General features: G+C 48.5%; 1 protein-coding gene across 1 annotated transcript in view; it reads left to right on the top strand.

Moving 5' to 3' along the window:
• Positions 1-9: 9 nt before the first annotated feature.
• Positions 10-17,515, top strand: part of LOC135533472 (ras-related protein Rab-8B-like) — a gene marked incomplete at its 3' end in the record, with an annotated part of 25,209 nt that continues 7,703 nt past the window's right edge. Inside the window, exon 1 of the mRNA XM_064960773.1 lies at positions 10-622. Within this exon, the coding sequence (XP_064816845.1) occupies positions 499-622 (124 nt within the window). The remainder of the gene's footprint in view (positions 623-17,515) is intronic.

Raw genomic sequence — 17,515 nt, 5'->3', positions numbered from 1 at the left:
TAATATCGTCAAACATTTGTCAGCTGATTCAGTCTGCGTCCTCATTGTTACAGTATTACTGCCAATCTGGCAACCCAGATGAGAGGATGCTTCCGGTTGTCACTCGTCGCCACAGACAAAATAGGCTTTTATAAAAAAAAAAAGTAGCTGTTTGGTCTTTTAATTTAGGGTTAAGCATAAGGTTTGCCGTGTGGGTTAGGTTTAAAATCAGATTTTTTTTTTTAAAGACATTTGAGAAATAGTCTAGTGTTTATTAAATAATGATGAGTTTGTGGCTGTGGTAACCAGTGACGACCACGCTTCCGTCCTATCTTCTGTTCCGCCTATTCCGTGTAACGTCATTAAACTAACGCCTTCTCGTTTCTCCCTGTACTGTTACTGTACGCTTACTTAGTGTAACGAAGAGGTGTAGCCAGCAGCGAATAGCAGCTACAAACTGTTTGCTACGGTCCAGACGTTTATATCACATTTCGGGAAGAAAGAAGCGAGGGTGGAGAGATGGCGAAAACCTATGATTACCTTTTTAAATTGCTTCTCATCGGGGACAGCGGTGTCGGCAAGACATGTCTCCTCTTCAGATTCAGCGAAGATGCGTTCAACACTACCTTCATATCAACAATAGGTCCGTTTCTCTTTCTACAATTGAGTGGGTTTTTTGAACAACGGCATGCTGCTGAAAATGCTACATTACATATCACAAATCTACTGTATGCTGTTGACAGATAGTGGGACGAATTCGCGACAGGAAACGGGCCTAGAAGCAGCATCATGTGCCAATTCAGATATAGTAAATGGTTTTATTAAATTGAATTATCTCTTATGTTTTATACTGTAGGCCTGGTTGTATCACCCTGCTAACTCTGTATTTGTGAGCTAAGCTGTCATCTATTTTCATGGGCTCATATTTGTGACCTGTTGGCTGTCAGACAGCTTGATTGTGAGCTGTAAGAGGGGGCTCATGAATGGCACTGACAGTATTCCTGACCAGGGATTTGTTTTATCAACAAAGAACATAACATTATACAGGTAACTGCCAAAATAATGGAAACACTTGAGTAAATGAGGGATATGAAGTATATTGAAACACAGGTGTGGTTCCTGAGTTAATTAAGCAATTAACTATCCATCATGCGTTGGGTCATGTATGAGAATGCTGGGCAGGCCATTATTTTGGCTACCATGGCTACGCCCCCGTCCACAGGGCAGGAGTGGTCACTGAATGGTTATATGAGCATGAAAACGAGGTAAAACCATAGGCCGTGGTCGTCTCACCAGATCTCAACCCAATTTAACACACTTATGATTCTGGAGTGGTGACTGAGACCAGTGTTTTCCACCACCAACAAAACATCAAACGATTGAATTTATCGTGGAAGAATGGTGTCTCATCCCTCCAATAGAAAGTTCCTGACACTTGTAGAATCTATGACGAGGTGCATTGAAGCCGTTCTGACTGGTGGTGACCCAACGCCCCTATTAACACACTTTATGTTGGCGTTTCCTTTATTTTGCCAGTTACCTGGAGTGATTGTCTGTGCTACATGTCCATGTTGTTAGACGTGTCTGTGTTCTGGGGGTGTAAATGGACCCTAAACCAGAGGTGACGTATGTATTAACCTCAGGAGTAGTTTGATTAGGTGGATTTACCAGATGTATTTCTCCATAGAGAGACAGATCACTATGGCAATGTTGGGGGGGGGGGGGTTCTTGTGTTATTAGAGATCTTCTTTTGACATGACAGACTTTCAGTTTGAGTGTGAAATAGGAAACCCCCTTCACTGCTCCTTGACTTTCATTTACCTTTTGGGTGGGTGGAGTTTTCATCATATATGTACTTAAAACTCAACGATGATCAATTGGAAAAGCACCCAGGTTCTGTTTATGACACACAGATTCAGAGATAGCACACATTTTATACTTTTCCCCTTTCGTAAATAAACTGAGTGTACATGACACACACACACACACACACACATAAAGGACACATGCTGCTTGCTAAGCAAGTACCACTTTCTCCCGATTTGGCCCATACCTGGCGAGAACTTGGGAAGTGTCTTACCGTTCGGCGCCACGCAAAAAGTGAGCTATTCTCTGGCACAAGTGGAGACACTTCAGACTGAGAAGTAGGTTTCACACATCCCCATGTGCAACACACACACACACACACACACACACACACACACACACACACACACACACACACACACCTGTAAGTGTGGAATAACACCTTTCTAAACGTTCGACATCACTTTCTACTCTGTTTTGAAAACAAAGTCACCATTACTCCCAAACAACTGATCCTCATCGGTCGTCGTCATTCCTCAAAACGTTAGTCTGTATTGTTTGTGAACTAGGCCAACAGAACAAAAAAAAAGCAGCAGTAGTTTGGTCTCACTCTCGTCGTTAATGAAGTGAATGCTACCAGCTCTGAGGTCATTCCTGTGAGTAGAATAGAATAGCAGGAAGGTGTTCATTACTTCAGACTGGGGAGTTCGTCCCAAATCACTCCCTATTCCCTTTATAGTGCACTACCTCTGACTGGAGTACCGCATGGCTCTGGTCAAAAGTAGTGCACTGTGTAGGCCATTTGGGACGCAAGCCTGGGTTCTGCTCTAAGGCTCAACCTGGGACTCTGTTGAATAGAATAGAAACAACAACATGGAGCTTTGAGACTGTTGAATAGAAACAACAACATGGAGCTTTGAGACTCTGTTGAATAGAAACATCAACAACATGGAGCTTGGAGACTCTGTTGAATAGAAACAACAACATGGAGCTTTGAGACTGTTGAATAGAAACAACAACATGGAGCTTTGAGACTCTGTTGAATAGAAACAACAACAACATGGAGCTCTGAGACTCTGTTGAATAGAAACAACAACATGGAGCTTTGAGACTCTGTTGAATAGAAACAACAACATGGAGCTTTGAGACTGTTGAATAGAAACAACAACATGGAGCTTTGAGACTCTGTTGAATAGAAACATCAACAACATGGAGCTTGGAGACTGTTGAATAGAAACATCAACAACATGGAGCTTTGGGACTCTGTTGAATAGAAACAACAACAACATGGAGCTTTGAGACTCTGTTGAATAGAATAGAAACAACAACAGAGAATAGAAACAACAACATGGAGCTTTGAGTCTGTCGAATAGAAACAACAACAACATGGAGCTTTGAGACTCTGTTGAATAGAAACAACAGCTTTTTAACTGTTGTTAGGTCCCAAATTAGTATTTAGCGAGGCGATCTGTTTAAGATTGCTTGATTAAAACGTTTTAAATTCTGTTTTGAAGAGTCATAGAGATATGTTATTCAGCTTTTCTCACCAATCCCTACTGTCTGACAGACTAATTTAGAAAGTTGCACTACCCTCAGAATACACTATATATATAAACTTATGTGGACACCCCTTCAAATGAGTGGACTGGTCTATTTTAGCCACACCCGTTGCTGACGTGTAAAATCGAGGCTCGTTATTTCCAGTGAAGGGAAATCGTAACACTACAGCATACATTCTAGATGTTTCTGTGCTTCCAACTTTGTGGCAACAATTTAGGGAAGGCCCTTTCCTGTTTCAACATGACAATGCCCCCGTGCACAAATCGAGGTATACAACGAGGTATCTCGAAAATGGTTTGTCGAAATCGGTGTTGGAAGAACTTGACTGTCCTGCACAGGGCCCTGAACTCAACCTCAACGATCACCTTTCAGATTAATTGAAACGCCGACATCGAGCCAGACCTAATCGCCCAATATCAGTGCCCCGATCTCATTAATGCTCTTATGGCTGAATGGAAGCAAGTCCCCTCAGCAATGTTCCAACATCTAGTGGAAGAGCCTGTCCAACATCTAGTGGGAAGCCTTCCAGACGAGTGGAGGCTGTTAGAGCAATGTTCCTACATCTAGAGAGGAGTGGAGGCTGTTATAGCAGCAATGTTCCAACATCTAGTGGAAAGCCTTCCCAGGAGTGAGGCTGTTATAGCAGCAATGTTCCAACATCTAGTGGAAAGCCTTCCCAGAAGAGTGGAGGCTGTTATAGCAGCAATGTTCCAACATCTAGTGGAAAGCCTTCCCAGAAGAGTGGAGGCTGTTAGAAGAGTAGCAGCAATGTTCCAACATCTAGTGGAAAGCCTTCCCAGACAGTCTAGTGGAAAGCTCTTCCCAGAAGAGTGGAGGCTTCCCAGAAGAGTGGAGGCTGTTATAGCAGCAATGTTCCAACATCTAGTGGAAAGCCTTCCCAGAGCAGAGTGGAGGAAGAGTAGAGGCTGTTATAGCAGCAATGTTCCAACATCTAGTGGAAAGCCTTCCCAGAAGAGTGGAGGCTGTTATAGCAGCAATGTTCCAACATCTAGTGGAAAGCCTTCCCAGAAGAGTGGAGGCTGTTATAGCAGCAATGTTCCAACATCTAGTGGAAAGCCTTCCCAGAAGAGTGGAGGCTGGCAGCAATGTTCCAACATCTAGTGGAAAGCCTTCCCAGAAGAGTGGAGGCAGCAGCAATGTTCCAACATCTAGTGGAAAGCCTTCCCAGAAGAGTGGAGGCTGTTATAGCAGCAATGTTCCAACAGAAAGCCTTCCCAGAGAGTGGAGGCTGTTATAGCAGCAATGTTCCAACATCTAGTGGAAAGCCTTCCCAGAGAGTGGAGGCTGTTATAGCAGCAATGTTCCAACATCTACAGGGAGGCTGTTATAGCAGCAAAGTTCCAACATCTAGTGGAAAGCCTTCCCAGAGGAGTGGAGGCTGTTATAGCACAGTTCCAACATCTAGTTTCCAGACATAGCAGCAATGTTCCAACATCTAGTGGAAAGCCTTCCCAGAGGAGTGGAGGCTGTTATAGCAGCAATGTTCCTACATCTAGTGGAAAGCCTTCCCAGAGAGTGGAGGCTGTTATAGCAGCAATGTTCCAACATCTAGTGGAAAGCCTTCCCAGAAGAGTGGAGGCTGTTATAGCAGCAATGTTCCAACATCTAGTGGAAAGCCTTCCCAGAAGAGTGGAGGCTGTTATAGCAGCAATTTTCCAACATCTAGTGGAAAGCCTTCCCAGAAGAGTGGAGGCTGTTATAGCAGCAATGTTCCAACATCTAGTGGAAAGCCTTCCCAGACTGTTAGCAGCAATGGTGGAAAGCCTTCCCAGGAGTGGAGGCTGTTATAGCAGCAATGTTCCAACATCTAGTGGAAAGCCTTCCCAGAAGAGTGGAGGCTGATAGCAGAATGTTCCAACATCTAGTGGAAAGCCTTCCAGGAGTGGAGGCTGTTATAGCAGCAATGTTCCAACATCTAGTGGAAAGCCTTCCCAGAAGAGTGGAGGCTGTTACAGCAGCAATGTTCCAACATCTAGTGGAAAGCCTTCCCAGAAGAGTGGAGGCTGTTATAGCAGCAATGTTCCAACATCTAGTGGAAAGCCTTCCCAGAAGAGTGGAGGCTGTTATAGCAGCAATGTTCCAACATCTAGTGGAAAGCCTTCCCAGAAGAGTGGAGGCTGTTATAGCAGCAATGTTCCAACATCTAGTGGAAAGCCTTCCCAGAAGAGTGGAGGCTGTTATAGCAGCAATGTTCCAACATCTAGTGGAAAGCCTTCCAGAAGAGTGGAGGTTGTTATAGCAGCAAAGGGGGACCAACTCCATATTAATGTCCATGATTTTGGAATGAGATGTTGGACGAGCAGCTGTCCTCATACTGCTGGTCATATAGTGTATAGTCTTTAGTCTGTCATGTCAACATATTTGACAGAGTTGACCTGTCCCCCCTACTCCCCTCTAAGCCAATTCAAGAGAGAAAGTTGAGAAGTTACAAGTGTCTTATTTGATTCGTGCTACTGAGTGACAGAAATAGATGGCTAGAATCCACTGCTAGGACGAGGTTAGTCTGTATCTGAATTGACATCCCTGTGGGCCCTGGTCAAAAGTAGTGCACTATTTAAGGAATAGGGTGCCAGAGTCCTATAGGCCCTGGTCAAAAGTAGTGCACTATATAGGGAATAGGGTGCCAGAGTCCTATAGGCCCTGGTCAAAAGTAGTGCACTATATATGGAATAGGAAGTCCTAGGCCCTGGTCAAAAGTGACAGGCTGAAGGAATAGGGTGCCAGAGTCCTATAGGCCCTGGTCAAAAGTAGTGCCAGGGAATAGGGTGCCAGAGTCCTATAGGCCCTGGTCAAAAGTAGTGCCAGGGAATAGGGTGCCATTTGGAAAGCAAACAGACAGGAGGTCTGAGAGTGGTGGAAGAGTGACAGGCTGAAGGAACGCAGACAGACAGACAGACAGACAGACAGACAGACAGACAGACAGACAGACAGACAGACAGACAGACAGACAGACAGACAGACAGACAGGGGGGCAGACAGACAGACAGACAGACAGACAGAGGCAGGTCTGAACGCAGTGTGGTGGAAGAGTGACAGGCTGACAGCTCCGTAGGCAAGAGGTTGACAGACAGACGGACAGAGAACTTGGGAACAGGCTGATGAGTTGTAGGGGTTTGAGACAGACAGACAGACAGACAGACAGACAGACAGACAGACAGGCACAGACAGGCAGAGCAGACAGACAGACAGACAGACAGACAGGCCAGGACAGACAGGTTCTTAGGTTACAGACAGACAGACAGACAGAGGCAGGCAGACAGACAGACAGACAGACAGACAGAAGGGGAGACAGACAGACAGACAGACAGACAGACAGACAGACAGGTCTGAGTGTCTGACAGAGTGGTGAAGACAGGCAGAGAGACAGACAGGACTGAATTGAGACATTCAGTCACAGACAGACAGACAGACAGACAGACAGACAGACAGACAGACAGGTTGGAGACAGACAGAGACAGACAGACTGAAGGATGACAGACAGACAGACAGACAGACAGTGCATGCAGACAGACAGACAGACAGACAGACAGACAGACAGGAGTTTTGGAGAGAAACAGAAAGAAGAGATACAGACAGACAGACAGACAGACAGACAGACAGACAGACAGACAGACAGACAGACAGACAGGAGGTCTGAGTGTGGTGGAAGAGTGACAGGCTGAAGATGCATGGCAGACAGACAGACAGACAGACAGACAGACAGACAGACAGACAGACAGACAGACAGACAGACAGACAGACAGACAGACAGACAGACAGGAGGTCTGAGTGTGGTGGATTAGTGACAGGCTGAAGAGATGCAGACAGACAGACAGACAGACAGGCAGACAGACAGACAGACAGACAGACAGACAGACAGACAGACAGACAGACAGACAGACAGACAGGAGGTCTGAGTGTGGTGGAAGAGTGACAGGCTGAAGAGATGCAGACAGACAGACAGACAGACAGACAGACAGACAGACAGACAGACAGACAGACAGACAGACAGACAGACAGACAGACAGACAGACAGACAGACAGACAGACAGACAGGCTGAAGAGGTTGTTATGTTGGGAACTGTGGTGGTGAAAAACACAGGCCTTGTCTGAAATGGCACCCTATTCCCTATATAGTGCACTACTTTAGAACAGGACCTATAGGACTCTGGTTAAATGTAGTGCACTAGGGAATAGGGGGCCATGTGGATTGCCCTCCTGTGTTTCCTGTGCGTCACGGAGGACAAGGTTGTTGAATTGTTTCAGTCCGGTTGGTGGGAGCGTCGCCAGGAGAATCTTCCTGAGTGAAACAGGAAGTGAGAAGTGTATATATATATTTTCTCCGAACAGGAAGACACTCGCTCAGAGAGCAGAGAAGAAGAAAGTAGAGGCCAGCTGTACTCTATTCTACAGACACAGCAGCAGTAGTCAAGTTTAACATCAGGTGACCTGGTCTATTGAATTTTTGCTGTCTGAAGTGAACACCGTGACATAGGTGACATGCTACCTAATATAATGTTTACATACCCTACATTATTCATCTCATATGTATACGTATATACTGTACTCTATATCATCTACTGCATCTTTATGTAATACATGTATCACTAGCCACTTTAAACCCTACATTATTCATCTCATATGTATACTATATACTGTACTATATCATCTACTGCATCTTTATGTAATACATGTATCACTAGCCACTTTAAACACCTACATATTCATCTCATATGTATACGTATATACTGTACTCTATAATCATCTACTGCATCTTTATGTAATACATTATATACTGTACTAGCATCACTTTAAATCACTAGCCACTTTAAACCTACATTATTCATCTCATTATTATCTCATATATACTATATACTGTACTATATCATCTACTGCATCTTTATGTAATCATCTAGCCACTTTAAACCCTACATTATTCATCATCATTTATGTCATTTATACATGTATACTACTTAACTTTAATGCTACCTAATATAATGTTTACATACCCTACATTATTCATCTCATATGTATACGTATATACTGTACTCTATATCATCGACTGCATCCTTATGTAATAATATACATGTATCACTAGCCACTTTAACTATGCCACTTTGTTTACATACTCATCTCATATGTATATACTGTACTCGATACCATCTACTGTATCTTGCCTAAGCTGCTCTGCACCATCACTCATTCATATATCCTTATGTACATATTCTTTATCCCCTTACACTTGTGTGTATAAGACAGTAGTTTAGGAATTGTTAGGTTAGATTACTTGTTGGTTATTACTGCATTGTCGGAACTAGAAGCACAAGCATTTCGCTACACTCGCATTAACATCTGCTAACCATGTGTATGTGACCAATAACATTGGATTTGATTTGATGATGTTGTGTGTGAAGCAGCACAGTTCTCTCTCTCTCTCAGTACAGTTCTGTGATGTCATTGTACAGTACGAATGCTGGGAACGGTATAACTAAGATGGTGAATATCTAATGAGAGCCCCTACTGTACAGTACTGTATTAGTGTCGGGAATTTAAAGGGTGAATGTGAAATGAGTAGCTCAGCCTGTATACAATGACCTGTAGTAACAGAAGCAGCACAGTCATAACCCTCCTCGGTCTCGTGAGCCATCAGCTGACCAGCTGTCGTATTCAGGGTCGGGCGCAATTGTGTGTGTGTGTGTGTGTGTATGTGCATACTCTGTGTGTGTGTGTGTATCTTCTGTCCGTGTGTCACTCACATTTCTTCCTGTGTGTGAGGCCTGAGCAGAGAGGTCAGTGAACTCAGGGTGGGTCCCGCTGCAGGCTTCCCTAATCACCACCACTAACCAGCCCCCGCTGGCTAGCCCCTGGTTCCTCTTCCTGGACACAAGTGACTGGCTGGGAGGGGAAAGGCCCTGTTGGAGCCAGCACAGAGGGGGGGGGGGGGGAGTCTCCTCTCACTCTGACGTACGGACTGACTGCCAGTAACCCCACTGTCACGTTCTGACCTTTATCTCCTTTGTTTTGTCATCATTTAGTATGGTCAGGGCGTGAGTTGGGGTGGGCAGTCTATGTTTGTTTTTCTATGATTTGGGTATTTCTATGTTTCGGCCAAGTATGGTTCTCAAACAGAGACAGGTGTCATTAGTTGTCTCTGATTGAGAATCATACTTTGGTAGCCTGGGTTTCACTGTGTGTTTGTGGGTGTTTGTTCCTGTCTCTGTGTTTTCACCAGATAGGACTGTTTTGGTTTTTTCACATTTCTTGTTTTGTTAGTTTATTCATGTATAGTGTCTTTATATATTAAACATGAATAACCACCACGCTGCGTTTTGGTCCACCTCTCCTTCACCACAAGAAAACCGTACAGAGCCAGTAACCCCACCCAGTACAGAGCCAGTAACCCCACCCAGTACAGAGCCAGTAACCCCACCCAGTACAGAGCCAGTAACCCCACCCAGTACAGAGCCAGTAACCCCACCCAGTACAGAGCCAGTAACCCCACCCAGTACAGAGCCAGTAACCCCACCCAGTACAGAGCCAGTAACCCCACCCAGTACAGAGCCAGTAACCCCACCCAGTACAGAGCCAGTAACCCCACCCAGTACAGAGCCAGTAACCCCACCCAGTACAGAGCCAGTAACCCCACCCAGTACAGAGCCAGTAACCCCACCCAGTACAGAGCCAGTAACCCCACCCAGTACAGAGCCAGTAACCCCACCCAGTACAGAGCCAGTAACCCCACCCAGTACAGAGCCAGTAACCCCACCCAGTACAGAGCCAGTAACCCCACCCAGTACAGAGCCAGTAACCCCACCCAGTACAGAGCCAGTAACCCCACCCAGTACAGAGCCAGTAACCCCACCCAGTACAGAGCCAGTAACCCCACCCAGTACAGAGCAGTAGCCAGTAACCCCACCCAGTACAGAGCCAGTAACCCCACCCAGTACAGAGCCAGTAACCCCACCCAGTACAGAGCCAGTAACCCCACCCAGTACAGAGCCAGTAACCCCACCCAGTACAGAGCCAGTAACCCCACCCAGTACAGAGCCAGTAACCCCACCCAGTACAGAGCCAGTAACCCCACCCAGTACAGAGCCAGTAACCCCACCCAGTACAGAACCAGAGCCAGTAACCCCACCCAGTACCCAGAAGCCAGTAACCCCAGTAACCCCACCCAGTAAAGCCAGAACCAGTAACCCCACCCAGTACAGAGCCAGTAACCCCACCCAGTACAGAGCCAGTAACCCCACCCAGTACAGATCCAGTAACCCCACCCAGTACAGAGCCAGTAACCCCACCCAGTACAGAGCCAGTAACCCCACCCAGTACAGAGCCAGTAACCCCACCCAGTACAGAGCCAGTAACCCCACCCAGTACAGAGCCAGTAACCCCACCCAGTACAGAGCCAGTAACCCCACCCAGTACAGAGCCAGTAACCCCACCCAGTACAGAGCCAGTAACCCCACCCAGTACAGAGCCAGTAACCCCACCCAGTACAGAGCCAGTAACCCCACCCAGTACAGAGCCAGTAACCCCACCCAGTACAGAGCCAGTAACCCCACCCAGTACAGAGCCAGTAACCCCACCTAGTACAGAGTCCAGTAACCCCACCCAGTACAGAGCCAGTACAGACCAGCCAGTAACCCCACCCAGTACAGAGCCAGTAACCCCACCCAGTACAGAAGTACAGAGAGCCAGTAACCCCACCCAGTACAGAGCCAGTAACCCCACCCAGTACAGAGCCAGTAACCCCACCCAGTACAGAGCCAGTAACCCCACCCAGTACAGAGCCAGTAACCCCACCCAGTACAGAGCCAGTAACCCCACCCAGTACAGAGCCAGTAACCCCACCCAGTACAGAGCCAGTAACCCCACCCAGTACAGAGCCAGTAACCCCACCCAGTACAGAGCCAGTAACCCCACCCAGTACAGACAGGCCCCAGTAACCCCACCCAGTACAGAGCCAGTAACCCCACCCAGTACAGAAGCCAGTAACCCAGTAACCCCACCCAGTAAAGAGCCAGTAACCCCACCCAGTACAGTAACCCCCCCAGTAAAGGAGCCAGTACAGAGCCAGTAACCCCACCCAGTACAGAGCCAGTAACAGCCCAGTACAGAGCCAGTAACCCCACCTGTGTACAGAGCCAGTAACCCCACCCAGTACAGAGTAGTAACCCCAGAACAGAACCAGTAACCCCACCCAGTACAGAGCCAGTAACCCCACCCAGTACAGAGCCAGTAACCCCACCCAGTACAGACCCCAGTAACCCCACCCAGTACAGAACCCCACCCAGTAGTAACCCACCCAGTACAGAGCCAGTAACCCCACCCAGACAGACAGAGCCAGTAACCCCACCCAGTACAGAGCCAGTAACCCCACCCAGTACAGAGCCAGTAACCCCACCCAGTACAGAGCCAGTAACCCCACCCAGTACAGAGCCAGTAACCCCACCCAGTACAGAGCCAGTAACCCCACCCAGTACAGAGCCAGTAACCCCACCCAGTACAGAGCCAGTAACCCCACCCAGTACAGAGCCAGTAACCCCACCCAGTACAGAGCCAGTAACCCCACCCAGTACAGAGCCAGTAACCCCACCCAGTACAGAGCCAGTAACCCCACCCAGTACAGAGCCAGTAACACCCCAGTACAGAGCCAGTAACCCCACCTAGTACAGAGCCAGTAACCCCACCCAGTACAGAGCCAGTAACCCCACCCAGTACAGAGCCAGTAACCCCACCCAGTACCAGAGCCAGGCCCAGCACTGTGGTCACCAACAGCCCCTTAAAGAACAGGAAGGGAATCTCAGTTGGAATTCACCCCACCCAGTACAGGAAGAAGCCAGTATTGTCGTGACCCTTCTGTCAGAGACAGGAGTACAGAGCCAGTAACCCCACCCTAGTACAGCCTGTAGAGAACAGGACCCAAGTCTGAGCCAGTACAGAGCCCACCCAGTAGAGACACCGAAGCAAGTCTGTTCCGTTTACCTCTGCAGGCCAGGAGGGAAGTCTGTGTGTTTACAGCCCTGTAGAGACAGGAAGGAAGTCTGTGTGTTTACAGCCCTGTAGAGACAGGAAGGAAGTCTGTGTGTTTACAGCCCTGTAGAGACAGGAAGGGACCAAGCCCTGTAAAGGAAGGGATCTGTGTGTTTACAGCCCTGTAGAGACAGGAAGGGAAGTCTGTGTGTTTACAGCCCTGTAGAGGATAGGAAGGGAAGTCTGTGTGTTTTTTACAGCCCTGTAGAGACAGGAAGGAAGTCTGTGTGTTTACAGCCCCTAGAGACAGGAAGGGAAGTCTGTGTGTTTACAGCCCTGTAGAGACAGGAAGGGAAGTCTGTGTGTTTACAGCCCTGTAGAGACAGGAAGGGAAGTCTGTGTGTTTACAGCCCTGTAGAGACAGGAAGGGAAGTCTGTGTGTTTACAGCCCTGTAGAGACAGGAAGGGAAGTCTGTGTGTTTACAGCCCTGTAGAGACAGGAAGGGAAGTCTGTGTGTTTACAGCCCTGTAGAGACAGGAAGGGAAGTCTGTGTGTTTACAGCCCTGTAGAGACAGGAAGGGAAGTCTGTGTGTTTACAGCCCTGTAGAGACAGGAAGGGAAGTCTGTGTGTTTACAGCCCTGTAGAGACAGGAAGGGAAGTCTGTGTGTTTACAGCCCTGTAGAGACAGGAAGGGAAGTCTGTGTGTTTACAGCCCTGTAGAGACAGGAAGGGAAGTCTGTGTGTTTACAGCCCTGTAGAGACAGGAAGGAAGTCTGTGTGTTTACAGCCCTGTAGAGACAGGAAGGGAAGTCTGTGTGTTTACAGCCCTGTAGAGACAGGAAGGGAAGTCTGTGTGTTTACAGCCCTGTAGAGACAGGAAGGGAAGTCTGTGTGTTTACAGCCCTGTAGAGACAGGAAGGGAAGTCTGTGTGTTTACAGCCCTGTAGAGACAGGAAGGGAAGTCTGTGTGTTTACAGCCCTGTAGAGACAGGAAGGGAAGTCTGTGTGTTTACAGCCCTGTAGAGGCAGGAAGGGAAGTCTGTGTGTTTACAGCCCTGTAGAGACAGGAAGGGAAGTCTGTGTGTTTACAGCCCTGTAGAGACAGGAAGGGAAGTCTGTGTGTTTACAGCCCTGTAGAGACAGGAAGGGAAGTCTGTGTGTTTACAGCCCTGTAGAGACAGGAAGGGAAGTCTGTGTGTTTACAGCCCTGTAGAGACAGGAAGGGAAGTCTGTGTGTTTACAGCCCTGTAGAGACAGGAAGGGAAGTCTGTGTGTTTACAGCCCTGTAGAGACAGGAAGGGAAGTCTGTGTGTTTACAGCCCTGTAGAGACAGGAAGGGAAGTCTGTGTGTTTACAGCCCTGTAGAGGCAGGAAGGGAAGTCTGTGTGTTTACAGCCCTGTAGAGACAGGAAGGGAAGTCTGTGTGTTTACAGCCCTGTAGAGACAGGAAGGGAAGTCTGTGTGTTTACAGCCCTGTAGAGACAGGAAGGGAAGTCTGTGTGTTTTCCCCCTGTAGAGACAGGAAGGGAAGTCTGTGTGTTTACAGCCCTGTAGAGACAGGAAGGGAAGTCTGTGTGTTTACAGCCCTGTAGAGACAGGAAGAGAAGTCTGTGTGTTTACAGCCCTGTAGAGACAGGAAGAGAAGTCTGTGTGTTTACAGCCCTGTAGAGACAGGAAGAGAAGTCTGTGTGTTTACAGCCCTGTAGAGACAGGAAGGGAAGTCTGTGTGTTTACAGCCCTGTAGAGAGAGACAGGAAGGGAAGTCTGTGTGTTTACAGCCCTGTAGAGACAGGAAGGGAAGTCTGTGTGTTTACAGCCCTGTAGAGACAGGAAGGGAAGTCTGTGTGTTTACAGCCCTGTAGAGACAGGAAGGGAAGTCTGCCTCTTCTCCTCTCCTCCTCTTCCCCTCTCCTTTTCTCCTCATCTCCTCTGCTCCTCTCTTCCCCTCTTCTCCTCTTCTCTCCTCTGTTACCTCTCCTCTTTCTATTCTCCCTGTAGAGACCCTAGGAAACACAGCAGTCCTCTCTTCTAAAGGCCCTCTCCCCTAGGAAACCTCTTTTCTCCCCTCCTCTCCTCCCCCTCCCCTCCTGTCCTCTCCTCCTGTCCTCTTCCCTGTATAAACTCTCCTCTGCTCTCTCTTCCCTGTATAAACCCCTAGGAAACACAGCAGGTATCTATTGTAAAGGCCCTGTATAAACCCCTAGGAAACACAGCATTTCCTCTTCCCTCCTATCCTCTCCAGCCTTTCCTCTTCCCCTCCCCTCCCCTCCTCTCCTCTCCTCTCCTCCTGTCCTCTTCCTCCCTTCCCCTCCACATTTCCTCTTCCCCCTCCTCTCCTCTCCTCCTGCCCTCTTCCCCTCCCCCTCCTCTCCTCTCCTCCTAAAGTCCTCTTCCCCTCTCTCCTCTGTCCTCTCTTCCCCTGTAAATTTCCTGTATTCCCCTCCTCTCCACTCCAGTCTCCTCCTCTAAAGGCCCTGTCCTCTTCCCCTCCTCCTTTCCTCTTCCCCTAAAGGCCCTCCTCTCCTATCCCCAGGAAGAGCATCACATTGACACAGCCCTGTATGGCAAAGCAACTCAGTTGTAGCTGCAGAGTTAGTTAGTAAGCACTGTCCCAGCAGTTTCTATTGTAAAGGCCCAATGTAAACCCCTAGGAAACACAGCAGTTTCTACTGTAAAGGCCCTGTATAAACCCCTAGGAAATACAGCAGTTATCTACTGTAAAGGCCCTGTATAAACCCCTAGGAAACACAGCAGTTTCTATTGTAAAGGCCCTGTATAAACCCCTAGGAAACACAGCAGTTTCTATTGTAAAGGCCCTGTATAAACCCCTAGGAAACACAGCAGTTATCTATTGGAAACACAGCAGTTTCTATTGTAAAGGCCCTGTATAAACCCCTAGGAAACACAGCAGTTATCTATTGTAAAGGCCCTGTATAAACCCCTAGGAAACAGGAAACACAGCAGTTTCTATTGTAAAGGCCCTGTATAAACCCCTAGGAAACACAGCAGTTATCTATTGTAAAGGCCCTGTATAAACCCCTAGGAAACACAGCAGTTATCTATTGTAAAGGCCCTGTATAAACCCCTAGGAAACACAGCAGTTATCTATTGTAAAGGCCCTGTATAAACCCCTAGGAAACACAGCAGTTATCTATTGTAAAGGCCCTGTATAAACCCCTAGGAAACACAGCAGTTTCTACTGTAAAGGCCCTGTATAAACCCCTATTAAACACAGCTGTTATCTATTGTAAAGACCCTGTATAAACCCCTAGGAAACACAGCAGTTTCTATTGTAAAGGCCCTGTATAAACCCCTAGGAAACACAGCAGTTATCTACTGTAAAGGCCCTGTATAAACCCCTAGGAAACACAGCAGTTATCTACTGTAAAGGCCCTGTATAAACCCCTAGGAAACACAACAGTTTCTATTGTAAAGGCCCTGTATAAACCCCTAGGAAACACAGCAGTTATCTACTGTAAAGGCCCTGTATAAACCCCTAGGAAACACAACAGTTTCTATTGTAAAGGCCCTGTATAAACCCCTAGGAAACACAGCTAGGAATGTAGCCTAGCATCCTCATCTTGCACTTACTGAAAGTAGTAGTGAAACCTACAGGAAGTGTTTGAAACTCTAGCCTGCAGCAGACGACTGTAACAGAAGTCATGTCTCATTTGCTACGCAGACCACTTTTATTCTGTTCAATTGAGTTTTATGTATCCCCCCCCCCCCCCCGAGGGACAAACGCTCTCGTGTCTGTTTAGCATCCGGTGGAAATAGTGGGTCTCTGTTCCCGGTAGACTGCTCTCTACAACCTGCTGTGGTGCTGTCTGTTCTCTACACCACTTCCTCTCCTCTCAGTGAGCCTGCCCACCTGCATCACCCCCTCCGTCTGCCTCTGCGTCCTGAATAGCACCCTTATTCCCTATGCTAGTCAAAGGTCGTGCACTATATAGGGAATGGGTTGCCAGACGCGGGGCGGCAGGGTAGACTAGTGGTTAGAGTGGAGGGGCGGCAGGGTAGCCTAGTGGTTAGAGTGGAGGGGCGGCATGGTAGACTAGTGGTTAGAGTGGAGGGGCGGCATGGTAGACTAGTGGTTAGAGTGGAGGGGCGGCAGGGTAGCCTATGGTTAGAGTGGAGGGGCGGCAGGGTAGACTAGTGGTTAGAGTGGAGGGGGGTAGCAGGGTAGCCTAGTGGTTAGAGTGGAGGGGCGGCAGGGTAGACTAGTGGTTAGAGTGGAGGGGCGGCAGGGTAGACTAGTGGTTAGAGTGGAGGGGCGGCAGGGTAGCCTAGTGGTTAGAGTGGAGGGGCGGCAGGGTAGACTAGTGGTTAGAGTGGAGGGGCGGCAGGGTAGACTAGTGGTTAGATTGGAGGGGCGGCAGGGTAGACTAGTGGTTAGAGTGGAGGGGCGGCAGGGTAGACTAGTGGTTAGATTGGAGGGGCGGCAGGGTAGACTAGTGGTTAGATTGGAGGGGCGGCAGGGTAGACTAGTGGTTAGAGTGGAGGGGCGGCAGGGTAGACTAGTGGTTAGAGTGGAGGGGCGGCAGGGTAGACTAGTGGTTAGAGTGGAGGGGCGGCAGGGTAGAATAGTGGTTAGAGTGGAGGGGCGGCAGGGTAGACTAGTGGTTAGAGTGGAGGGGCGGCAGGGTAGACTAGTGGTTAGAGTGGAGGGGCGGCAGGGTAGCCTAGTGGTTAGAGTGGAGGGGCGGCAGGGTAGCCTAGTGGTTAGAGGGGAGGGGAGGCAGGGTAGCCTAGTGGTTAGAGTGGAGGGGCGGCAGGGTAGACTAGTGGTTAGAGTGGAGGGGCGGCAGGGTAGACTAGTGGTTAGAGTGGAGGGGAGGCAGGTAGCCTAGTGGTTAGAGTGGAGGGGCGGCAGGGTAGCCTAGTGGTTAGAGGGGAGGGGCGGCAGGGTAGCCTAGTGGTTAGAGTGGAGGGGCGGCAGGGTAGCCTAGTGGTTAGAGTGGAGGGGCGGCAGTGTAGCCTAGTGGTTAGAGGGGAGGGGAGGCAGGGTAGCCTAGTGGTTAGAGTGGAGGGGCGGCAGGGTAGCCTAGTGGTTAGAGTGGAGGGGCGGCAGGGTAGCCTAGTGGTTAGAGTGGAGGGGCGGCAGGGTAGCCTAGTGGTTAGAGTGGAGGGGCGGCAGGGTAGCCTAGTGGTTAGAGTGGAGGGGCGGCAGGGTAGCCTAGTGGTTAGAGTGGAGG

This window comes from Oncorhynchus masou, unplaced genomic scaffold (assembly GCF_036934945.1).
Source record: "Oncorhynchus masou masou isolate Uvic2021 unplaced genomic scaffold, UVic_Omas_1.1 unplaced_scaffold_2391, whole genome shotgun sequence".
Lineage (NCBI taxonomy): Eukaryota > Metazoa > Chordata > Actinopteri > Salmoniformes > Salmonidae > Oncorhynchus > Oncorhynchus masou.
Note: the sequence above shows the minus strand (reverse complement) of the source record. Positions and strands in the feature narration are given on the sequence as shown.